This window comes from Myodes glareolus, chromosome 16 (assembly GCF_982192425.1).
Source record: "Myodes glareolus chromosome 16, mMyoGla1.1, whole genome shotgun sequence".
Taxonomy (NCBI): Eukaryota; Metazoa; Chordata; class Mammalia; order Rodentia; family Cricetidae; genus Myodes; species Myodes glareolus.
In genome coordinates this window covers 22359574-22385660 of record NC_142041.1, presented here as the reverse complement: position 1 = coordinate 22385660, position 26087 = coordinate 22359574, and the positions used below count along the sequence as shown (strand labels likewise).

Genomic DNA, 26087 nt, shown 5'->3' with positions numbered 1-26087 from the left:
GGGGTACGGCTCGGTGGTAGCATGCAGACAGCCCTAGGTTCAATTCATCGAGCCATTCCCCTCTCATCCCCAAATTTAGCTGCATTAATGAAAAATACTTAAAACTAAGGTTTTGTGTTGCTATTGGATGTTGAATTTTTAAGGCCCTAATAAAGCTGCTGATTGGTACCTGAAGCACTGAAGGAAATTCACTTGATGGTTATTTCCTTTGCTGATGCTCACTATTTTAAAGGTTGCCTGTGTTCTGGATTAAATCTTGATAGTAAATCTTAGCTTTTGTTTTTAGGCCAGAGTTGCAGCAGGTTACCATTGATGGGCTGGATGTGCTGATTCCAAAAGACCCAGGACACTTTCTAGAAGAAGTGCCACGCTCCAGATTTATCGAGTGCAGGTATAAAGAAGCTCGGGCGTTCCTTCAGGTTAGAGACAACCAAATAATGTACTTCTAAATTAAAGTAATGAGAATATTACGCCTAGTTTAGTTTTTAAGAGGAAATGAAGATGGTTTATGCAAAACAGGATAAAATGTCTTATAAGTTGATCTTTCTTCATCCTGCTTTTGTTCTGCTCATTTAAAGTTAAAACCTTCATTTTTTTCCCCTTGTGCTTAACATGCACAAGGCTTGAGTTTTATTTCTACCACCACATAGATCAGGCATGCTAGCAGGCGCCTTTAATCCCAACACTTGGGAGAAAGAGGCAGAGGGTTGAAGGTGATACTCCACTACCGAGTGAGTTCAGAGGCAGCCTGGGCCAATAAGACCCTATCTCAAAAAGGAAAACGTAAGTTCTACTGACTGTTATGGCAAGTATGAAACCCAGCCTCCAGCCAGCTAAGGCCAAAGCTCTCAATTAGAAAGCAATCCCTGGGCTTCATACACACACACACACACACACACACACACACACACACACACACACACACACACATACACTTTTCCTTCCCTGAATGGGGAGTGGCCATGTATTTATTGCTTTGTTTTATTAGATCCTGATAGAATTAACACTGGCTTCATCCCACAGTTTTGATAGCTCGTAGGCTTTATTTTAATAGCGCTTTTTTTTTCCTTTAAGAAATGACTTAGAATATAACTACAGAAGAAGGACCCTGTGGATTTAGAAAGACTTAATGAAAATAGGGATTTTTTTTTGTCAGACGCACTAAATATGAGTGTGTGAGTCTGTTTGGCAAAATGTTAAACAAGTGCTTTACAAAGACCAGCTGAATTTTCAGCTTTTTCTCTGCCGTTCTAGCTTTCCGGCTTCTGACTGTAGCAGTGTGACGGGTATAAATGTCCAGCTGTGGTAATGACATGAAACCAGAGATCCTGGGAAAACTGTGACTGTGGGGATTTGGTTCCCTAATTCTTCTACTTGCCCTTTAGTTTCTGGAGTTCCCTGGCCAAAGACTGGCCTGTAGGAAAGTCTGTCAGGCATTTTCTTAACTAACATGGGAGGGTCAGCCCCTGCGCAAATGACTCTGGGTTGTGAAAGACTCACAGCTAAGCAAGGCAAGTCAGTAAGTAGCATTCCTTCATGGTTTTGGCTTCAGTTCTTTTTTTGGTTTTGTTTTCTTTTGAGTTTGGGGTTTTTGTTTTGTTTTGTGTTTTGTTTGTTTGGTTTTGTTTGGATTTTTTTTTTTTTTGAGACAGAGTTTCTTTGCCTAACCCTGGCTGGAACTTGCTCCGTAGCCCAGGCTGGCCTTGCCTCTCCCTCTGGAGTGCTAAGATTAAAGGTGTGCTCCGCTGCTGCCACCACCACCCAACTCTGAGTTTCAGTTCTTACCTTGAGTTCCTGCCCTGACTGCCCTCGGGTAGGGGCTGTGACTAGGAGTTGTGAGGTGAATTAAACCCCTCTCCAACTTGCTTTTTGATCATAGTGCTTACCACAGCAATGGAAAGCAAATTAGGACAAATCGAATGAGAAGCTGAGTATTAGCTTCTTTATTGCTGCCCAGTATCCAAGACTGAAATAAAAGGGCTCTCAGATACTGTAGGCTGAAGCCCAGGACCTAAGCCTGTCAGCCCAAGTGGTTACTATAGGACTGTCAAGTCTTCTGAACTTCCTGGGTGAGAAGGTAGAAGGCATCATGTGTGAATAGGCCTGTTCTGTAGGCAAGCTCTGCCTCCACCACAGCGTAATAAGAAGTAGAAGTGATGGAGTTTGCTGCTTCCTGCCCTAAGGGCATTGCCCACCCCTGCCATAGCAGTTACCACAGTGAACTGTGAGTGTCTCTCACCCTGTGAGACACTTTTAAATTCTGTGAGCTTATTATAAGGCCCCTTATTTTATGCACGGTAGTCAGTTGCTCCCACGCCATTATGATGCCCAGCTTGTTTCTCCCTCCTGCCATGGTGCTGATACTATTACTGATGGGGATCACCTAAGGGCTTGGTAATGTTTTTATCTTTATCCTGTTACGAGTTTCATTCTTTGTTTCTTATGTTAGAACCACAAGTAAATTTTCAAATTAAAGTTAACTTACACTCTTTTGAACACTTGATGGCGCCAAACAGTCTGAAATGAAATGAAATGTGCAGTATGGTTATAGCAATGAATTAATCCAATTTTTCAAAAACCTGGTAGCCCCCTAGCTTTCTCATTAATTTTAATAATATTTTTTGAAAGCAGTATCAGATTTACATAACAGTTACAATACACAGTTGTTTTGTTTTGTTTCTTGGCACAATTGGGAGTTAGCCATAAAACAGCATCCTGAAGCCTCAAATAGCTTAGTATTTTCTAAAAGCCAGAATATTCTCTATATCTGAATACAAAAGTCAAAATTAACATACATTGCTTTTCCTCTCAATCTAACTATGTGTGGTAGCACATGCCTGTAATTTCTGTATTTGAGAAATCAGGGCAAGAGGATTGCCAAAAGTTCTAGACTTGCTAAGGCATCTAGCAAGACCAGTTTTAAGCATCACCAAGAAGCTCAATGAGTGAGTGACACCCAGAAAAGCTGTGTAGCGAGAGCTCTTCCACAGCTCCCAGGGAGCACCAGCGGTGTCCCCACCCTGATAGCCTTGGGCGAAGCCTATGGATCTTGCTGCTTTGGGGATTCCCTGTATCTTTTAGGTTTCATTTACTTCCTGAGTCCTGTGGCCTCCATTCTCCCTCTGGTGGCAGTGTTTAAGTCCAGAACACTGATGGTGTTCACCTCATTCATTCAGTGAAGTGGTAAATGCTTTTGCAACTTCCTGTTTTAATGGGTTGTAGCCCCTTTTATCATTATTTTAATCTTGCATATTTGACTGGTAGAAAACACTCACCACAGCTTCTATGCCTTTGCTTATCTCCAGCTTTCTTTATTTTTAGAAAAATATAGATATTCTACATTCATCTTTTGATTTTCTTGTCCCAGCCCTGGGTTCAGGCATTTCTCTGAGTCATGGGTTCTTGTAGAAACCAAGGTCTGGACAGTAGGTAGCATGTACATTGCTGTTTGGGTTTTACTGTACACAGGCCCTCTCACTTAACAGGGACATTAGGCATATGTCTGTTATATGTTTATTTCCAAACCTGTTTGCTGAAATCTATAAATTCTAATCATTCTTCCCAGCCTGATTAAGTTGTAAGATCTAACCAGACAACACTGGATGCCCTATCAGGAGACCCATCACTGGAGAAAATGGATTGTCTCTCTTAGCAGCCATTAACTGCCTGTAGCTCTTCATCTAGGGTTGAGGCCTTGTAGAATTTCCCCCATCCACATTGTAATGTCGACTGGTGCTGTCATTGTGTAGGGCTTGTTTAGATGACCATATCGTTAAGATTTGTAGGTGCATATTCCTGCTATCCATAGAGGGTACTATCATAGCAGACATCCTGATCCCTTCACCTTTAGTGTCTTTCTGCCTTTCCATCATGTTTCCTGAGACTTCGATGGAAAGATTGTGTTGTAGATGTATTAACTACAGATAGGCACCCCATGATCAGGTCTTCATTTCTAGCTTGCTTCCGCTAAACCCCATGTTTGAAGCATGTAGAGTCTTCAGCAATAAGGTCTTACTTACGTTCATGTTCTGGAACAAAACCGAAGATGATAATTTGTTGTTTTGGGAGTTTCTTTGACTCCTCTGACCAACAGCTTGACAGGAGGTTTTCTGTAAGGCAAGTGTTCTTTAACAAAGGGGAAACTGTAGCTTTAAGATGCTTTTGAACACTGCCAGTCATTACTGGCTTAGCATTTAGTTTAAGGCCTAAGTCTAGGTCTCTACACATTTAGCACTAGGCATTCTCTTACAGCAGGCATAAGAGTATGGCCCTCTCTTTCCATCGTATGTTCTAAAAGCGTTGACTAAGGAAAGGGATGTCTTATTTCAGGATGTCCTGTACAGTTTATTTATCCATAAAAGCCGCTTTCCTGCAGGGAACTTTCTGTCACAGGACACTCTTCCCTCAAGGTCCATATGGCACTTCTGTTCCTTATAGTCCCAGGGACATATATTCTCTTCCGCTGTATTGGAAAAGAAAAGCAGTCACATGATCTTTTGGGATGCTGTTGGAATTAGTCATTTTTTCATTTACAGCTCAACAGTATTTGTTGCATGCCTCTATGTACCGGGGGTGGGGTAGGGGCGGCCTTTCCAAAGCTGTAATTCAGTGAGGGGGAATGTTGATTTCCTACTGTGTACAGGGGAGGGGGCTTTCCAAAGCTGTAGATTCAGGGAGGGGGAATGCAGTGCCTGCTCTCACATGTTTACAGCCTCACTGAGGAAACTAAAGCACAACCAGCAGTTACAACTAAATATAAGAATTAAAAAAGTGGGGGGGGGGCTAGAGAGATGGCTCAGAGGTTAAGAGCACTGACTGCTCTTCTAGAGGTCCTGAGTTCAAATCCCGGCAACCATATGGTGACTCACAACCATCTGTAATGAGATCTGGTGCCCTCTTCTGGCTTGCAGGAATACATGGAGGCTGAACACTGTGTATATAATAAATAAATAAATCTTAAAAAAAAAAGAATTCAAAAAGGGCTAGAGAGATAGCCCAGTAGTTCAGAGCTCTGGCTGCTCTTCCAGAGGACCTAGGTTTGATTCCCTGCACCCACATGACAGTTCATAACTGTCTATAACTCGATTCTCATGATATCTGATGTCCTCTTCTTCCCTTCATGGCCCCCAGGCATGTGCAAAGTGCATAGTGCACAGACATGTGTGCAGGCAAAATACCCATATACATCAAATATTTTAAAAATTTAAAGACTTTAAAAATCTGTGTAGGTGGTAACCGTTGTAAGTTCCTGGGGGAGCTGTTTTGCTTGGCTTTTGTATTATAAATGTATAAATTAGCAAATGTTGAATGGAAACACTGGGAAAACAAATTCATCTGCCTTTTTAGGGAAACCAGGATATTTCTCAGAGGGTGGAGCTGAAACATGATTTTGTTAGTCAGAGGCTTACTGAAAAAAAAAAAATATATATATATATATATATATAAGGTCACATGGTGCGGGAAGGTTGTGCCATGTTAGAGAAGAGAAGTTTAATTTTATCACTATAACTGGGCATGTAGCAAGAGGCTAGTGATGACCTGTGTGTCTGGTCTGCTAGGCCAACTAGTTTCTATTTTGTTCCATAGTGAAATATCACTGAGGAATTTATGCTGTTTCTTCAGTTACAGAATAAAAGGTAGTAAATCAGGAAAGCAAAATGACTAAGTAAGGCATAACGTTAGTCTAAATCCTTACACTTTACAAAAGGGCTTTCCTTCTGATCAGTGAAGTGGTTCTGTAAAGCCTAGCTATCACCTTTAAGTTACAAATGAGGACACTGGCTACGGTGACGTCGTTTCTTCCATCCTCTTGTTTGTTTGTCAGGTGTAGAGACACTGTTCTAGATGCTGGGGTATTTTATACAGTACCCCAAACAAACCTCTCCTCTCCTCTTGTGAAATGACCTGCCCATCTAAAAGGAAATGGGCCTAGAGCCCAACACAGATGCTCTGATTCAGAATGTATCTTCCTGCTTGATTACCCAGTCTCTAAAGACAAGTGCATGGCTGTGCATCTAAAACATCAATTCATCTCTTTTGCTTAGAGAATGTTTCTAGTTCTGTAATTGGCTCTTTCTTTCTCCCAACTGCCCAGCCCCCTCAATTCTGATGGACAGAGGAAACTGATAACGGTTTAAGAAGTCTCAGCATTGGGGAAGCCTAGTTCTTTATATTTCTTCCTTTAAACTGGCTTCTCCTAGAATCTATTTGAATTATTTTAATGTGTGACTAAGAAGTAACTAACTATAACCTTTGATTTCAGGGCTTGTGGGGTATATGCATGTTTGCCTGTGTGTAGATATGTGGGCACATTTGCGCACTTGTGTCTGTGAAGCCACAGGTCGGAACTGGGTGTCTTCCACTCCTAGGTCCCCTGAACTCCTGCCCAATATACCCCTCTCCATTTTCATGTCTTCTTCCATCCTATAATGCACAGACTCTCATTAGTGCTTCCTACGTGCACATGGTGTGGGGCCATCCACCAGACTTTGGGCAAGTTAGCCACAGCCCACAACTTCTTCCCTTAGTGTTTGAGACAGGCAGGGTCTCTCACTGAAATGGAACTGGTGGATCGACTAGACTGGCTGGCGAGGGAGCTCCCAGACCTGTCTGTTTCCATCCTCTCCCACCTCTATAGCAACACCAACACCTCCAGCTTTTACATGGGTGTCGGGAATCCACATCCGGACCTCGTGGTCACATAGCAAACACTTGACCCACTGAGCCACCCAAGCCCCCGAAATTTGGATTTTTTTTTTGCAATAGAAAAAAGATATAGTGTTAATAGCCAAGTTTAATTAAGATATCAGGGAAATGTTTCTAGCAGTTTAGGGATTGTAATAATAGATAACTGTTTGTTCAACTTGCAGCAGTACCTTGAGGATAACACTGTGGATGCTGTGGCCTTTCGGAAGAGGGCGAAGGAGTTACTGCAACTAGCAGCCAGAACGTTGAAGGAATTGGGAGTGCCCTTCTGGCTGAGCAGTGGAACCTGTCTAGGTAAAAATGCTTTTATGTGTACCTCTATCTCATCCTTTTGGCTTTAGGGGTGAATATTTGAGGTGATAAAGCATCAGTAATATTGGAAGTATAATATTTATAAGCATAATAAATATTATTAATGTATGAAGCAAAGATGTGTTTACTCCTTTAAAGAAAGTAATTGATGAAATACAAAATAAAATTTAAGACTTATTTATGTATGTTTTTTGTATTTGCATGTACTGGTTTGCATGCCAGAAGAAGGCATCAGATTCCATTATAGATGCTTGTGAGCCAACGTGTGGGTACTGGGAATTGAACTCAGGACCTCTGGAAGAGCAGTCAGTGCTCTGAACCTGAGCCATCTCTCCAGTTCTATAAAATAGAATTGTAAGGCCACTTGTTAGAAGTTATAATAATGTGTACAAATTTACATCAGACATGTAGATTATATTTGGCTTTCAGGTAATCTTTCAATTAGCATTTTGCTATTACTGTCTCAGAGATTATGACTGCTTTAAATTAAATATTGCAGGAAACATTTCCAGTGAGAGGAAGATTGACAGGCTTGCTTAAGGTCATCCATAAGTTTTCCACGTCATTGAGGGCGGCTCTAGTTAGGCGTCACTGTTTACCTGAGAGGGGAAAAGACACTTTTTGTGGTTTGAAGCAGCCAGCGCTTAGAATCTGAAAAAGGTTTCTGGATGCACCATTCATTACATCAGCTTCTTGGACTTTAGAATTACTTAAATCCTTAAGATTTTTTTTTTCTGTTCCTTCTCAGTTGTTATTGTAGTTGATTATAATTGTATCTGGTTTTTTGGTTATGACTATATTTGTACTAAAGTTAATTCCAGTTAGTTCAACTTTTAAAAAGTTACTGTAGAATTTATTTTCCAGTTCAGGATACTTTGAGACTGAGAGAAAATGCTTTTGATAATTATGCATGTGCAACAGGTGTGGCCTGGGACTTGTGGCTGTCCTGTATACTGGGCTGCGGGAAGATTAGGTGCTTAGACTTGGTGAGGCACAAGCCCAGGGGGAAGATGGGGGTGGCTCACAAGTTCAAGGCCATAGCAGCCTAGCAAATTCAAGACCCAACTGGGAACTGTGACACCTTGTCTCAACAACCAAACAGTAAAAGCATGAAAGAATACATGGTAATCTCTTGTGAATGCATATTGGCTTTTAAACTTTTTTAGGAGCATGTTTGTTTTTATAGTCAGTAACCAAAAATGTTTAGTCATTTGTCAAGATTTGAGTTTTTAACCTCGTGGTTTATTTTATTTACAAAACAAGAAAGTTCTATTTGCTACTGTATATTAACTGATATTTAAGGACCACTTTATTTTTAGGTTTTGGTAGGGTTTTTTATCTTTTTTTATATATATTTGTTTTTTGTATTTTAAGCAAGGTCTTACTAGTTAGCCCTGGCTGGTCTAGAACTCTTTATGTAGACCAGACTGGCCTTGAGCTTACAGAGATCTACCTGTTTCAGCCTCCTAAGTGTTGAGTTGAGTGCTGCAACACCCAGCAAACCCTTCGTTTTTAATAGTTCATAATTGTTATTAGAATTCTTATAAAATTTTGAATAATATTTTATAATAGCAACGCCTACTGGGATGACTATAGACACTTACATATTTTCAAAACCATTGGAGTGGGAAGATTCGAAGCTAGTTGGGAAGACTTGGGAGTTACTAGTGATGTTCAAGAATAAGCTTTCTTAGACCTCTGTCGGGGCACCTAAGCAGGATGTCGATACACAGGAAGCACTGAGGAATAGCGTTGGGTGTGCACTGAACATCACACCTTAACCAGATCATTTATGTGCCCTGTCAGTTATGAGCCGTGGGAGCTGTTAAGTGCTATAGATTATGGACTCCGGAAAGTATATTAAGAGAGTTAAATGTTCTTAGCACATCTTTAAGCAGTCTCAATCATTAAACGTTAATGATTAAACACTGAGCAGCAATTGTTTAAGTGGATGGCTCAATTAACATATTATTAAAGCTAATGATCTATTCGGAAATTATTATGTATCCTGAAAGCGTGTTTTTTTATGCGGGATCTCACTGTGTAGCTCTTGCTCTTCTGTGTACTGAAGGTGTCAGCCACCATGTTGACTTCATTAAAACTTTTGAGGAAGCTGAGCACTCAGACAGGAGTTGGGGATGGGGGGAAGGGAACTGACTCTTAAGGTAACTACTATGACCAAGTTCTTTAGTATAGCCATTACTATAAAGTTTGTTCATGATGACAGCCAATTTTCCAAATATAATCTAAACATTTTTATCTCCTCCCCCTTTTAGGATGGTATCGGCAGTGCAGTATTATCCCTTATAGCAAAGATGTCGACCTAGGAATTTTCATACAAGATTACAAACCTGATATTATTTTGGCATTTCAGAATGCGGGACTTCCACTCAAACATAAGTTTGGGAAGGTTGGTGACAATCCACTTAGTTTCATTAATAACGTGTCTCAGTTGTAAAGTTTACCTTAGTTTATACATAATTAAAGGTATGTGGCAAACAATTTTATGATCCAGCAGCACTTCCCAGGATGGACTGGGGAAGCTTGTCATCCCTTAACACTTCTGTACTACTAAGTAAAAGTTCAAAAACATGGCCTTTTATTAATAATGATGAAAAGAGGATCGGGTTGGTTTTTTTTGTCCCCCTCCCCCTTGAGGCAGGGTTGGACTGACCTTGAACTCACAGAGCTCTTCCTGCCTCTGCCTCTGAGTGCTGGGATTCAAGGCTAGCGCCACCCTAGCCTGGCAGATGTAGGTTCTTGATAAGTGACTATATTGCCATTCTCTTATGCTATAGTAAGGTATAAAGTTAATATAAAGTAGAATCCCCACCTACTCTATTTGAAGTTAATTTTTTCTGAGTCATCTAATTAAATGCTCACTTTGGATTGGATGTCATACTAATCATGAGCACAGGTGTCCCATTGATGGCTAAGGACAGAGGTACGGAGCCACGTGTAACAAGTGCTTGAGGTTCTTGTTTGGCTCGCACGTGCTGAGGTGAACAACTTCTCAGAGGCTAACGTGGGCAAGGGCACTGTGACTGAGATGAACAGTTCGATTGCTCTTCTGAAAGTGTATGATCCTCTATGATAGCCCTGTTCCTCATTTGTCCCAGGGAAGCAGGAACCTACAAAGAAAGCCAATTTTTTTTTTCATTCCCGGAAAACTATTTTTCCCCATCAGAAGTAATCTTTCTAATTTATTTAAAAAAAAAAAAAAAGTGAATGTTTCCTGACGCCAAAGCAGTAGCTTCCGGCATTCCGCAAATCCTCACTGGCTGCTGGCCACTGTCTGACACTGTGCGTTGCAGTGGGACACACAGATGGGTGCATTAGCCTTCATCCCCTTGAGGGTCACAAGGGTCACCCTTGTGGTGCTATTGAAGACACGTACACCAGTCCGATGTGAACTTTACTTTTACACTAAGTTTCCTTTCCTTTCCTCATTTAGTTAGAAGGGGGCTCTGGAATATGGTGCTTCGATATCCCCCTGAGAGGGACAGTTTTAGCTACCATGAGGCATTTACTCATGCATTGTTACCAGTTTAAGAAACATGATTTTATGAACACTTAAGAAAAGCTACTATAGTATCCCACTTTCACAGGGATTTAAGTTTAAAAAGCATGCATCCTAAAATTAATACTCACTATATAAAACATTTTCCTTATAAAATATGAAAGTGAATTTCCGCTGTTTCAGGCTGTGATATGACAATGTGAAGGCTTTCGTTGTCCCTGCAGGTGGAAGACAGCTTGGAGCTCTCCTTCCAGGGCCAGGGGGACGTAAAGCTTGACATTTTCTTCTTCTATGAAGAGACTGACCATATGTGGAATGGAGGCACCCAGGCCAAAACAGGAAAAAAGTTTAAGTATGAATCAGATAAGTACTTACTAAACGGGGCTGTGGGAGCAGTTTCAGAAAGGAGAAAATCCCCCAAGGTTCCATCAGCAGCTAACATGCTCTCAGCTTTCCTGGAATCCAGCTCTCCTGGGAGGTTCTCAGGGGCGCTCGCTCTGCACTGGTCTGAGAGAAGGGAGTCTTACCAAGGCTGTCAATCAAGGCCCTGAGTTACCACAGCAATCTGACAATGCTATTTCTCTTGGGTTCATCCCGTCCTCCTAGGGTCCCTGAGTCTGCATCTGAACTGTGTAAAGTAAATTTGTTCTGAAGGTTTGGAACCAAACCTTCTGGAAGTTATAAACTATCCTGTAGTTGACTCTGATCCTAGAACGTACTCTTGGAACTTTTGTTAATTATAAAAACAACTTAGCTTTATGACAACACACTCTACTGAGTAAAATCTGAATATAAGATACATAGAAATAACAACTCAAAAAGAGAGAAATGGGGCTTAGCAGGTAAGACACTTAATACCAAACCTAACAACCTGAGTTGGATCATTGGGGACCTCCACGGTAGACGGAGAGACTGACTCCCAGAAATGGCCCTATGAGCTCCATACATGCAACATGCTGTACCCACCTACACATGTGCATACAGAAATAAATTAGAAGTGATATAAAATCTTAAATATGCTTAGAAATAAGTAAATCAGTGAGTATATGTGTGTCTTAGTTTGGGTTGCTGTTGCTGTGGTGAAGCACCATGACAAAACACAAGCTGGGGAGGAAAGGGTTCCTTGGCTTCCACTTCCACAGTGTAGTCCATCATTGAAGGACTGGAACGTAAGAAGGACAGGAACCTGGAGGCGGGAGCTGATGCAGAGGCTGTAGAGGGTTTATCGAGGGTGCTCCTTACTGGCTTGCTTACTCAGCCTGCTTTTACCTTTATTCTCTCCTCATATATTACATTCCTACTGCAGTTTTCCCCTCCTTTCCCTACTCCCACCTCCTGTCTTTCCCAGCTCTCCTCTCCTCCAAGCCCACCCACATTCCATCTCCCCTCAGAACAGAGTAGACCTCCCAGGGACGCCAACCAAACAGGACATAACAAACCACAGTAAGACCAAGCACATACCATTACATCAAGGCTGAACAAGGCTGACCCAGTAGGAGGAAAAGGGTCCCACAATCAGGCAAAAAAGTCAGAGATAACCCCACTCTCACTTTTAGGATCTCACAAGAACACCAAGCTACTCGGCCATGACATATTTGCAGAAGGCCTAGGTCAGGCCCCTACAGGCTCCCTGATCTCTGCGAGCCCCTGGGAGTCCTGGTCAGTTGACTCTGCACTGGTCTCTTTGATGAAGCTTCTGCTAGACTCCAGTCCCAGAACACTCTGCAGGCAGGACAAACTGTAGATTGAAGGTTTTGTGACTGGATTGGTGTCCCAACCCTTCTGTTTGGGGCCTTTCCTGGTTACAGAAGATGACTGGACTAGTTCAGGCTCTGTGTTCCCCATTACTAGGGGTCTTTCTTTGGTAGAGTTACTCTTGTAGATTCTGTGGAGTTTCCATTCTACTAAGTTTCTACCTCGCCTGCTGTAACATGAGGGGCCAGCTTGTTGGGGTTTCTGTCCAGCCCTGTACCCCACAGCCAGCAAGCCCCAAAGAAAATCACACACAAGACTCCATAAGATTATAAACTGTTTGGCCCTTAGCTCTGGCTACTTATTAGCTCTTATAACATATATTACCCCATTATCCTTATCTACGTTAGCCATATGGCTTGGTACTTTTTTCAGCTGTCAGCTCACATGTTGCTTCTTCAGTGGTCTGGGCAGGACTGGCAGAGGGAGCTTCCTGCTTCCCAGAATTCTGTTCTCATTGCATCATCTCTACTTCCTGTCTGATTTTCCTGCCTATACTTCCTGCCTGGCCAATCAGCATTTATTTAAAATATAACTGACAGATTACAGACAATTCTCCCGCACCAGTCTCCAACATGCCCCCAATTGTAGTCATTTCTCTAAGTATTCCTCCCTCCCCGACCCCAACACACACACCTAATTCCTCCTATTCCCAACCCCACTAACCCCTAGTCCTCTTGTAAAATCTATTTTATTTCCCCTTCCCAGGGAAATTCTTCTGTTCTCTGTCGTGCCCCCCCCTTAGGCCTTTCTTATTACTTAGCTTCTCTGGGTCTGTGGACCATACATAGCGTGATTGTCTTTTACTTTACAGCTAACATCTTCTTATAAATGAATGCACACCATGTTTGTCTTTCTAGGTCTGGGTTACTTCATTCAGGATGATTTTTTTCTAGTTCCATCCGTTTGCTTGCAAATTTCTGGTGTCATTGTTTTTAACAGCCGAATAGCTCTCCGATGTGTAAATGTACCTCACTTTATTTATCCATTCTTTGATTGATGGATATCTAAGTTATTTCCAGTTTCTGGCTATTATGAATAAAGTTATTATGAACAGAGTTGAATAAGTGTCCTTGTGATAGGATGGAGTGTTCTTTGGGTATATGCCCAGTATATGGAGTGGTATAACTGGATCTTGAAATAGATTGATTCCCAACTTTCTTAGAAACTGTCATATTGATTTCCAAAGTGACTGTACAGGTTTTCACTCCCACCAGCAATGGAGGAGTGTTCTTGCTCCACATCCTCTCAGCATAAGCTGTTAATTGTTTTTGATCTTAGCCATCTGACAGGTGTAAGATGGGCTCTCAGAGTAGTTTTGATTTGCGTGTACTTGATGACTAAGGTTGTTGAACTTTTCTGTAGCTGTTTCTGTCACTTGCAATTCCTCTGTTAAGAATTCTCTGTTTAGATCTCTATCCTATTTTTTATTTTGATTATTTGATTTGTTGATACTTAATTTCTTGAATTCTTTATATATTTTGGATACTTCTTTGTCAGATGTGGAGTTGGTGAAAATCTTTTCCCATTCTGTGGGCTGCCATTTTGTCCTAATGATGGTGTCCTTTGCCTTACAGAACCTTTTCAATATCATGAGGCCCCATTTATTAATTGTTGATCTTGGTACCTACAGTATTGACGTTCTGTTCAGGAAATTGTCCCCTGTGCCAATGCATTCAAGGCTATTCTCCACTCTTTCTCCTATCAGGTTCAGTGTATGCACACAAAAATTCACAAAGAGAATTATAGACCAATGTCCCTCATGAGCACGGATGTAAAAATACTCAGTAGAAAACTCAAAAACAGAATCTAAGAACGTATCAAAAAGACCATCTACCATAATCATGTAGGTTTAATCCCAGAGATGCAAGGAAGGTTCAATTTATGAAAATCTGTCAATGTAATCTACCATATAAACAAACTGAAAGGAAAAACAAACAAACACATGATCATCTCATTAGATGCCAAAAAACCCTCTGACAAATCCAACACTGCTTTATGTTATAGTTCTGGAAAAATCAGAGATACAAGGGACATACCTAGACATAATAAAGACAGTTTACAGTCAGCCTACCTTCTTTCAGAACACAGGACCGGCTGCCCAGGGATGGCCCCACCCACAATGGACCTAGCCCTCCCCCATAATCACTAATTAAGAAAATGCCCTACAGCCGGGCAGTGGAGGCAGAGGCAGGTGAGTTCGAGGCCAGCCTGGTCTGCAAGAACTAGTTCCAGGACAGGCTCCAAAGCTATAGAGAAACCCTGTCTCAAAAATACAAAAGAGAGCGAGGGGTGGAGGGAGAGAGAGAGAGAGAGAGAAAGAGAGAGAGAGAGAGAGAGAGAGAGAGAGAATGCCCTATAGGTTTACTTGTGGAGGAACTTTCTTAATTGAGGTTCCCTGCTATCAGATGACTTAGGCTTGTGTCAAGTTGACATAAGACTATCCAGCACAGTAAGTAACAGTTGGTGTTAGAAATGTTTACAGCTTATTTATTTAAAATATGATAGAAATTTCAAAATTAGAGTTTAGTGAGTTTTTTCCTTGTAAGGTAGCATGCCATAGAAATTAAGGTCATACAGATCCAGAAACACAAATATCTTATGTACTCACTCATAAGTGCCTTTTAGACATAAAGCAAAAAACAAAACAAACAAACAAACCAAAAAAGCCTACAATTCACAATCCCAAAGAACCTAGACAACAATGAGGATCCTAAGAGAGACATCCATGGATCTAATGTACATGGGAAGTAGAAAAAGACAAGATCTCCTGAGTAAATTGGGAGCGTGGGGACCATGGGAGAGGGTAGAAGCAGGAGAGGAGAAGAAGGGAGGGGAGCAGAGAAAAAAATATATAGCTCAATAAAAACAATTTTTAAAAAAGATCAAAATAAGCCAAAATGAAAACAATATGCCTTTAGAATATTATTTATGAAAAGCTCATGAATTTGGACAACAAAGTAGATGAGCACTTAATAGACAAGGAAGCAGGAAGGATTCTAAGAAAGGTGTGTGAGCCTGAGTATGTTTTCCTGATTCAGTTCATTTCTGTTTTAAAATTCTTAGCCATCCCCAGTTTGTTTCAGATATGGTGGCGTCACACACACAAATTAAGATCCTAGAGCCAGCTTTTAAATTTCACCTGTACATGTTACAAGTGCTGCTGCCTTCAGCAGTTTTTAGTTAAGTTCTCTACAGAAGGTGTCTTCACTTCAGTGGAGATACTGTTAGACATTGTCAAGCAGCCTTGTTCTAAGGATTGAAAATAGTGTTGTATGGAAAGGATTTTAAGGGTGTCAAGATGTCCAGAGCGCTATTAGCTGGTGTTAGCACCAGCACGGTAATAGTGAGAAAAAGTGATCCCTTTCATGGTCTTGTGAGAAATTCCGATCAGGTGCCATCTAATCAGCTCGATATGAAGTCGCTACATCTGTTTTTCGGGAAGCCATGTCAAAGTGCCAGTCTTTTGTCTTAAATCTCCTGTCAAGGGTGAATATTTCTCCTCATTGATGGGATCTGAGAACACAGTCCTCAGAAGAAGTGTTCATCTCAGCGGCCGCGTTCTGGGTAGAGACCACTTGCGTTCACTCCCGCTGCTCTGTATAGTACAGTGTTTGGGAGGTGTGAAGTTCTCTGACTGACGGAGAAGTGAGCAGTGAGGGAACTGTCTGGACAGATGGTGTGCGTCCCAGATTTTCTATCGTGTTACTGTGACCTTAAAAGGCAGGGAAAAGAACAGGGGAAGGCTGCGCGGAGCCATTTCTTTGGAAGACTCCCCAGCCATATGTCATTGTCAGCACTATTTACTTTCAGGAAATACAGGCTTTATCACACTGCCATTTCTAAAGGGGAAGACCTGAAACTTAAAACTAGTGTGAGGGTTTTCAAATTTTATAATACTGGGGTTTTGTTGTTGTTGTTGTTGTTGTCGTCGTTGTGTGTTTTTAAACCCATAAGTTATTCATGCTGAAAAAACCCCTAAAACTATAGAATACTTAACTTTTTTTTTTAAGGAGGGGAACTCCATGGCAAGCTTCTCTTCCCACTGATCCCTCTGACTGATACCTTGAATTCTGGGTTTTAATAATTTTACTATTAGCAGCAACTGTAAAGATGTAGTGACTACTGTATCTGCTAGGTACTCTCCACTGAATATAGTCTTAGATAATCCTCTGTTACACTTTGGATTCTGTGTTCTCCTACCAGCTCAGGCTTGAGGAAGCTAAGGCACAGTGGTGTGAAGTAACTTTGTCTCAGGCCATGGACCGTTAATAACAGGGCCATGCTTGACCTCAGGCTTGTTTGACTCTGGCCTAAATGCTTGAGTTAATGGCATAGATGAATCATACCTGTACCTGACATGCTATAAGTACGTGTCAGCGTTGAATAGCTTCCGTCACCACTTCTAGATTGTCACTGCGGCTACTGTTACTCATAAGGGGCTGGGTTGGCACAGAGCACAGCACCTTCAGCACGTGCTGATTTGACTAGTTCCCCTCTGGGTGAGCATGCTCTTCCCGAGTATCATCAGCCTTTACTTCTTTAGTTCCCATTAGTCTTTCATTGTTTCTGCTATTACACCTTTGAAAGATAGATGTTCTGCATCTGTTCCATTTTCAAAACGTTGTCAGTGTTTTTCATACTTGTTTTTCATCTATAGAGTTCAGATCACCGGTAATAAAAAGTGACAACAAAGAAGAGGTGTTTTTTTGAGGGGTGGTGGGAGGGGATAATCTGTTTAATGTTCTTGCAGAGTTTGCACCTAATTAGCATCATTGCTTTCTCACATATTCAGTGGAATATACAGGTAAAGCTGTCTTAGTCCACAGTTTATGTGGGAAGTTTTTCCTTCTTAAATTTTTATTAGCATATTTTTATTGAGTATTGTGATAGGTTTCATAAAGGCATTTTGTTTTAAACATATTGTGTATTTTGGTATCCCCATAATCTCTTTTTTCTTGTTCCCTTTCCTTCTCTTAGTCCTGCTTCTAATTATTTTCTCACATTGCCTTAGTTAGGGTTTCTCTTGCCGTGAAGAAACACCATGACCATGGCAACTCTTACAAAGGAAAGCATTTATTTGGGGTGACCGGCTTACAGTTTCAGAGGTCCAGTCCATTATCATGGCAGAGAGCATGGAGGCATGCAAGCAGACATGGTGCTAGTGAAGTAGCTGAGAGTCCTACATCTTGCAGGCAATAGGAAGTCGACTGAGACACTGGGCAGTATCCTCCTGAGCATGGGAAACCTCAAAGCCTGCCCCTGTAGTGACACACTTCCTCCAATAGGGCCATACCCACTTCAACAAAGCTTCACCCCCTAATAGTGCCACAGCCTGTGAGATTAAGGGGGCCAATTACATCAAACTACCACATTCACTGGCCCCCATAATATCTTAATGCAAAATGCGTTTAGTTCAACTTTAAAAGTCCCCATAGGTCTATCATGTCTCAACAATGTTTAAAGGTCAAAGCTCTTCTGAGATTAATACAGTCTCTTAACTGTAATCCCCTATAAAATCAAACCCAAAAGGCAGATCACATACTTTGAGCATAATGGCGCAGGATATATATTACCATTCCAGCATAGGGAAAAGATGATAGTGAGGAAATACTAGACCAAAGCAAGACCAAAACCCAGCTGGGCAAACTCCAAACTCTGCATCTCCATGTTGAATGTCAAAATGCTCTTCAGATCTCCAACTCCATTCAGCTTTATTGACTACAACACACTTCTTTTTCTTGGGCCGGTTCCACTCCCTGTTAGCAGCTCTCCTTGGCAGCTATTCCATGACTCTGGCATCTCCAACATCTTGGGTTCTCCAAGGCAATCCAGGCTTCAAGTTGACAGCTTCACATGTTCTCCTAGGCCTCCCTTCAGGGACATCACAGACACATACCTGGCCTCAGAGACTTTCGTTAGAAATGGAGGCAAATTCCATAACCAGTTTTTGCTGTCCTTAACTCTAAAGCCAGAGCCATGTGGCAAAACTGCCAAGTTCTGTTGCTGGCTGGGATTGGAACATGGCCCCCTCGTTCAGTCACATCTTCACCAGCTTTCTGTCCTTCACTGCCTGACCTTGGCTGACCTGAAACTGGCTCTGTAGACCAAGCTGACCTCAGACTCAGAGCGGCCTGCCTCTGCTTTTCTAGTGCTGGGATTAAAGGTGAGCCCTAGCATGGCCAACTCTAAGCTTTTCCTTCCTTTTTGAAAATTGTGAACTTACTGGGTGGGATCTTGCCCTGAGGTCACCACTCCCTATATTTCATTCTTAATCCATTTATCTCCTTCAGGACAGGACGTGGATCCATTCCACTTCCTGGTGCTTTTTTTTTTCTCAAAATTTACTTTTTGTAATTTACCTCACTCAGCTTGCTCCTTTTCATTATAAATCTTCATTAGAGTTACCACTATTAGCCACAGAGCAGAGGCTATAGTAGACTGTAAATTGTTCCAGTCACTATAGAAGTAGGGTTCAAAAGTTGAAAAAAACTGTATTTTTTCATTTCACAACTTCTCAGTTCCTACAGCTATTGCATTGGATTCTTTGCATTCTCCATGTGAATCAGGGTCTGGATAGACGCTGGGTGTTTCCGAGATCACAGCCATAAGAGCAAGTGTTCATGGGGTACTTGCTGTGTGTAGCTACTATGCCATGTTTTTATGTGTACTTTCCTGTTTAACCCTTTCAGGAACTTGGTGATGGAGATTTGAATACTGCTGCCTTTATCTAATGAGGAGATTAAAACAGAGCCAAGACCAGAGCTAGGCTGCGTCATTTCAGAGGCCATGTTCTTCTCTTCCTCCTCCTTTTCAAATAAATGCTGTTCTTTCACAATTTCATGAATGTATGTAATGCATTCTGGTTGCTCTCTCCCCAGCTTAAGGCTCTCTGGTTACTCTGTTATCTTCCACCCCTGTCCATCAGCCTCCTTCCCTACAAGTGACTTTCCCATATTCGTGACTTTGGTTTAGTGTCCCATAGAGATTTAACTAGGGCCTATGGTCCTCTGTGTGGCCATGCACTTGGAACTGTCAGTGAGAACCTGGTGGATCCACTGATGGGTCCACAACTGCGTACCATGCCCCCCGCCCCAGAATCTTAGTTACCATTAGTTCAGCCATAAGTGGTTGGGCTGCATGATTCTCTTTCCCCACTCATAGCTGACTGGTGAGTGGGTCTGCCTTATGTTGCTCATGCCAGTAAGCACAGCTGCTATGAGTTCACAATTGCCATGACTGTGTGGTCCTTGGAAGATGGCGTTTCACAGACCTCCTTACTTTCCATCAGAGCTCACTTTTTTTTTCTGTATACAGTTAGTGTCACTAAGCTCACGCATATTGGAAATACTCCCTTCATGAAACACTTGAGAAAATACTGCCCCACTGCTCAGGCTGAGGGCCAGTGCTGTTGCTTCGGCCAAATGTCATTTTTAACTAAGTCTCTAGCGTTCTATTTTGCCAGTAAAGACACGAGAGTCAGATATGGGGATGAAAACCTGCTAGCTCAGAGAGGCCAAGGAGCCACCAGCTGACCTTCCTCCTTAGCCAGCAACCCAGATAGAGAGCTTCCCTTCTGCCATCCAAACCAAAAAGACCACCAGACTCCAAGTCCCTCCCTGCTACCTCCTGTGCCTTTCCCTGTGTTTTTCAGACTTCCTCTAACTCTGTGACTGCTCTGTCAACTAGTTCTGGCTCTCTCTTGACCCAAGGTTTTACTTAATGAACGCAAACTTGGGGGCCCCGGTGTGATCAAATATCCCGCAGCAGGTGGTCTTTTCTTTATTTGGTTAGTAGCATTGGGTCCTTGTAATGTTTTATGTTTGTTCTTTGGACAGACCTTCAAAGAATTTTGGGTCATCCTTTGTAGACCACACTCCAATCCAAGTGTAGCTCCTATGTGATTTATTGCTTCATTTCTTTTGTTAACTATTACTTTATCTTTGCTCTGTACTAGGGATGCTGATACAAATGTATTTTAGTTTCTGCTCTTAGTGAGATTTTAAACTAGACCGTAAAATAAATGTAGCAATATTCTGTAAGCAAAAAGCAAAGTTACAGAACTGTGTACAATATCCAGTTGAAGTTCTTGTCAAAAAAACAAGCATGGCCTAAAATAGAGGAGTTGGTTAGGTAGACTTGGAAGAAATGTGGAGAAGTCTAATGATAGATTTGTTTAATTGCTTTTCTGCTCTGATTATTCCACTAAAGTTTTCTAACTTAAGTTTCTAGGCAGTATTCTTCACCTATTAATAACTTATTTAATAAGCAAAATATACAATAGCTTACATTTCACAAGAAAATATTTAATGAGCAAAATACAGCTTCCTGCACACTTATCCATGTGAGGTTTCAGAGCCTAGTGTATCATAACCCCAATTCAAGGATTATAAACAAGGATTACTTGTTGTGAACCCCTGTTTCCATTATTTTTTGAGCTGTTGGTTCCCTGGAACCTTAAACCACTTCAATTAATTTCATTAAAAGCAATAATGTTCTATTTTTTTGTCATAAAACCAGTTTTGTTTGCATCTACCTGTAACTGGTTATGTGGCAGTAGAACTAACCCTAACATGATTTAAGTTGAAGCAAACACTTAAACTTTTAGATAATCCTCTAGATGAAACCTTTATGAATAAATAACATTTCTAACCTAAAAGAAAAAAGTAAGTTATCGTGACTGTGGAATAGTGATTGCAGTAGGTGGGAAAGGGAGTCTACGTTTGGTCAGTGCGTGCTGTGTGCATGGACTGTATTAATATGTACATAACTAATATGTATGAGTAAAAAATAAAGCAAAAATCAATAGGGTCATGTTATATATCATACAAAGAAATTTAATATCCATTAAGCAGTTTTGCCACATTCATTATGTAGTATCCCTAGAGCTAAGCCCCATGCTCACTCAGTATCTGTTGAATTAATGAATATGGATAGAGAAATAAATTAATACAATTATGGTATATGTTGCCAGATTGTCTTCCCAAATTGTTACTAAATTTCTTTGATAGTTACCAGCAGTAAATGATGCTGTTATGTTACTTAATTTCACATTGTAGCTATGGTCATTGTGAAATTGATAATTGTTTTGAGTCATTTTTGCCCCCTATTTCTTCTCATTAATACAAGGTATCTATCATAGAACAAGATCAGTTAGCTATTAATGAGACATTGCCAGAGTTATTAACTGGCAACTATTCCAAATCCATAGGCTAATTAGTCCTACCAGACACACATCTACCCCTGCATTTAGACTACACTTCAAAATTCAGCTATGGAATATTACAGTGCTTTAGATTATATCATTTTAAATATTAGCTAAACACTGTGTGAAACTTTTATATCAGTGATTCTCAACCTGTCGGTCACAACCCTTATGGAAGTGGAACAACTCTTTCACAGAGGTTCCCAGAGATCATCATGCATATCAGATGTTTACATTACAATTCGTAGCAGTAGCAAAATTACAGTTATGAAGTAGCAACTAGATAATTTTATGATTGAGGGTCACTTGGTCATAAGAGATAGCCATTTCACCTTATGAATCCTGCTTCTCCGTGGCTTTACACTGCCGTCACCGTGACATAAGATTCCCTCTGCTGCACGCTCTCGTCAGCTCTTGGTCCTCTCTGATTTTGAGCTGTTTGGGTTAAGTGTGTTATTACCATACTGTAGGTTTAATTTCCACTTGTCCATACTTATTGGCCATTTAGATGCTCTGTTGTGTGACGACCTATTAAATATCTTCCTGGTTTTCCTGTTGGAGGTGTCAGCCTCTTTCTCACTAACTGTAGCTTCTATATAGTGGAAACGTCTTCCAATTCGTCCTTTTTCTTTTCACTGTAATTCTGTGTGATCGGTCGTTATGTTCACTACGTCTGGTGTTCTTTTACAAAGTATTTTCCTGTTTTGAGATACTCTAGGTTGTCTTTTAGACAATAGTGTTTTTTAGATAACAGAAAATAATGATCAAGTTTAAACTCCATACTGTCCTAGTTTTTTTTTTTTTTTTTTCCTTGCTGGTGTTCTCTCTCTGTTCGAAGAGTCACTCCAGTGTATCACATTACATTAGACTCCTGACTTTGGATACTGGATTTTTGTCCAAGATTCTAAAAATGGCACTGGTGTTCCCAGGTTGTCATCATCATTACCCGTCCCAGCCCTGCTGAGTCAGAGGCCTTGAGCGGCCTCTGTAAGATTAGTGTCTCTGAAGAAAGGATCTCCCTTCTTTCCAAGTTTCTGTAGAGCTCCCTCCCTGAGGTTTTTCTTTCATGGCTCTTAGAGTATTTTGCTAATTTATCTGTCCTAAGTGACAGATGAAGTCAGTCTTGATAAACCAGCAGGCAGAGTGAGACCTGAATGCTGCTGCACACTAAATCAGCCCTTTTCCGGTTAGTAAGGGTGATGGGTGGCACACAGGGAGTGATTTGATGCAACCTGGCATCTTTGGACAATTTAAACAATAAAGTAGTCATTCTGGTTACTGTCAGTCTTCCTGCTTCTCGCGATGTTAGCGTTAGGGGTAGCGTTGTTCCTCATAGACTCCCAGCTCCAGGGCCTGGTGCCGCCTGCACCCCTGTGGTTACAGCGCTCAGGAAGCACTTGGGTCTTTGCAGCACTTACAGCCGCAGCGCTAACAGACATACTTGAGTCTTTTCTTTAAATGAGTAGTAAAATCATTGGCTTTTCAAAAATGATCTCATCTCCTGCTCTATTTGTACCTTCATATTTTGCAATATACCGATTATACCATAGGTTTCCTTAATTGAATCTCTTGACAGCTAGTGAGGAGCAGGGGTAAGATGGGAGACTGAGGGAATCTTAAAGAGGCAGTTTTTTCTAAGGTGAACTTTGGTTTCTAAAGAGATTTTACTATAAAACTTTTATATGAAGTAAAATTGTATTTTTTAAAACTCATTTATTTATTTATTTTGTTTTGTTTTTGTTTTTTGAGACAGGGTTTCTCTATACCTTTGGTTCCTGTCCTGGAACTAGCTCTTGTAGAACAGGCTGGCCTCAAACTCACAGAGATCCACCTGTCTCTACCTCCCAAGTGCTGGGATTAAAGGGATGTGTCACCACTGCCCGACTATATTTTTTTATTTAAACATAATTCTATAGCATGCTAATTTGTTAGTATCTAAAGAGACGTAGAGATATTTTCACTAAAAGACTTGTACACAGAAGTTAACAATTCATTTTGCTTTCTTTTTATTTGTTTGTTTGTTTCTTAGATTTTTGAAACAGGATTTCTCTATGTAGCCTTGGCTGTTCTGGAACTATGTTGACCAAGATGGCCTTGAACCTAGAGATCCACCTAACTCTGCTTTCCAAGTTCAGGGATTGAAGTTGTGCACCACCACTGCCCAACTGACAATTTTAAAAAAGATACTTGGCAGTGTGCTATAACTTTGGTTTTTTCAAGAGTTGAGTCTAATTCTTAGATGAGTGTGTAAGAGCAAGATTGTTAAACATATACAAAATTGACAATGAAAAGTATAAAAATGTCATAATGAAGCCCCTTGTCATATATATTAATATGAAAGAAACAAAAAGGACTTGTAGCTGATCGTACTGGATCCTGTCTGTAATCCCAGCCAGCATTTAAGAGGCTAAGTCAGGAGGATTGAAAGTCTGAGGTTTTAACAAAGAGCCCCAGGTGTGCCTTAGCAGTAATACAGGTCAAAGGTGACATACCAGCCTCCGCCAAAAGCTATCTATCTGCCTGGAATGCTACAAATAGTAAAGTCATGCTCATGAGTGAGATGAAAATAAAGACATCTACAAATACAGAAAGGCTAAGAAAGTCTAGGTCTCACAGCAACATATTAAAAAAACCAGAAGGGGTACGGGGAGATGGTCCAGTTGTTAAGACACTTAACCATGCAATCAAGAAGACCAGAGTTCAGACACACAGACACACACAAAGACAAAAAACAAAAAAGAATCCAATTTAAAGATATTTTTAAATCTGTGGAAACTTTTAAGTATGTTCTATTAAAATGTGTTTAAAAAGGAAATATAGTAGAAAATACAATATACATTTAACTGAGATAATGAATATACAACATTCAGAAACCTATAGTGTAGTCAAAGACTGTTCATTCATTTCCTGGCCACCTAGACCCGAAAAATCACTCAGAAACTATATTAATTATAACACTGGTGATGACTCCTGCATATACCTGGCTAGCTCTTACATCTTAAATTAACACATTTCTATTATTTTGTATTTTACCATGAGGCTCATGGTTTGTCATCTCTTGCTTCTTGGGCAGCTGCATGGCGTCTGCCTCTTACGACAGCTACATGGCATCTCCCTAACTCCACTTTCTCTCTCTATATATATCTCTTCTCTTTATATATATCTCTGTTCAGATTTCCCACCTGGCTGTACTCTGCTAAGACACTGGCCAGAACAGCTTTATTCAGTAACCAATAAAAGCAACATATATCCAGAAGGACATACCACATCATCTTCCCCTTTTCTGTCTAGATAAAAAAGAAGATTTAACTTTAACATAGTAAAATTGCATATAGCAAAACAGGTATCAAACAAGAATTACAGTTACAATGTTTAGTTCATTTACCTTTGGCAAATTAAGAAAAATACTCTATCATATCTTTGTGAGTTTAAAGTTTCACATCTAATTTATCTTTTATCATAACTAAGGAAAGCTATAATTGTAACTACATAGTCTTCAACTCCATCAAAGACTCCAGAAGGATATAATATCCTAAGTAAACAGGAAGTATATTATAAGCAACTTCCAAAATTCTAGAATTGACCGAGACTCTTACTTTTCTATGGGTCCTGCATGTCTAGTTCTCACAACATACCATTAAACAGTCCAGGAAAGAGCAGTTTCTTGCCCAAATGACTAGCCTTGTCACATTGAAGGCAAATTCCATAACAATTATTTTCAATGCCCATCAACCTGTCTGAAGTAATTGGTGCTGCCAGAAGAAGACATATCTCACTGTCAAGAAAATTCTAAATTCATAAAACATTTTAAATGTTTTAAATATTTAAATGGGGGCTGGAGAGATGGCTCAGCAGTTAAGAGCATTGCCTGCTCTTCCAAAGGTCCTGAGTTCAATTCCCAGCAACCACATGGTGGCTCACAACCATCTGTCATGAGATCTAGTGCCCTCTTCTGGCCTTTAGGCATACACGCAGATAGAATATTGTATACGTAATAAAATTAAAAAATATTAAAAAAGAAAACTCTTTAGCCCCTTTCTTCCCCTCTCCATTTTTGGGAATTATCTCAGAGAGGTCTTAGGTATTTGTTTGACTCTGCTGTGGGCATTGAAGTAGAGATTTCTGGAGAGAAGAAGGTTTATTTCATCTTGACTTTTATGTTTGAGTTATTTTTAATATTTTCCTGTAAATATTTTGTAATATTTTATTTGTAGTGAAAAATGGATTACAATGCCATTTCCTATTTCAAAGCAGAATATGTGGAAAGAAAATGCACAATTCTCAAATTAAAGTTATTTCCCACAGGGGAAAATATTTAAATGTTTTAAATATTCTGTAGGTCTTTGAAGTGTTGAAGATCATTTATCTAACTGAAATATATCTCTCTATATATATCTAGAAAGCTTAACTAACATGACCACAAGTTTAACTATTATAAATGACTACCTGTTAATCTGCAATTTTTAATTATACATTACATTTTTAAATGAATTGTCTAAACATAATACCTTAAACAAGAACAGACATACATATAACAAAATTGACCTTAAATTTGTATCAATAGACCAAGATCCATACCAATACAAAGTCTTC

At 40.4% G+C, this 26087-nt stretch overlaps 1 protein-coding gene across 5 annotated transcripts in view; it reads left to right on the top strand.

Moving 5' to 3' along the window:
* Fktn (fukutin) overlaps positions 1-26087 on the top strand; it is a 72626-nt gene that overhangs the window by 34852 nt on the left and 11687 nt on the right. For all 5 annotated transcript variants that reach the window (XM_048419893.3, XM_048419895.3, XM_048419894.3 and 2 more), the window contains 4 exons: positions 287-419; positions 6870-6999; positions 9294-9427; positions 10762-10889. In XM_048419893.3, the coding sequence (XP_048275850.1) occupies positions 287-419; positions 6870-6999; positions 9294-9427; positions 10762-10889 (525 nt within the window). The remainder of the gene's footprint in view (positions 1-286; positions 420-6869; positions 7000-9293; positions 9428-10761; positions 10890-26087) is intronic.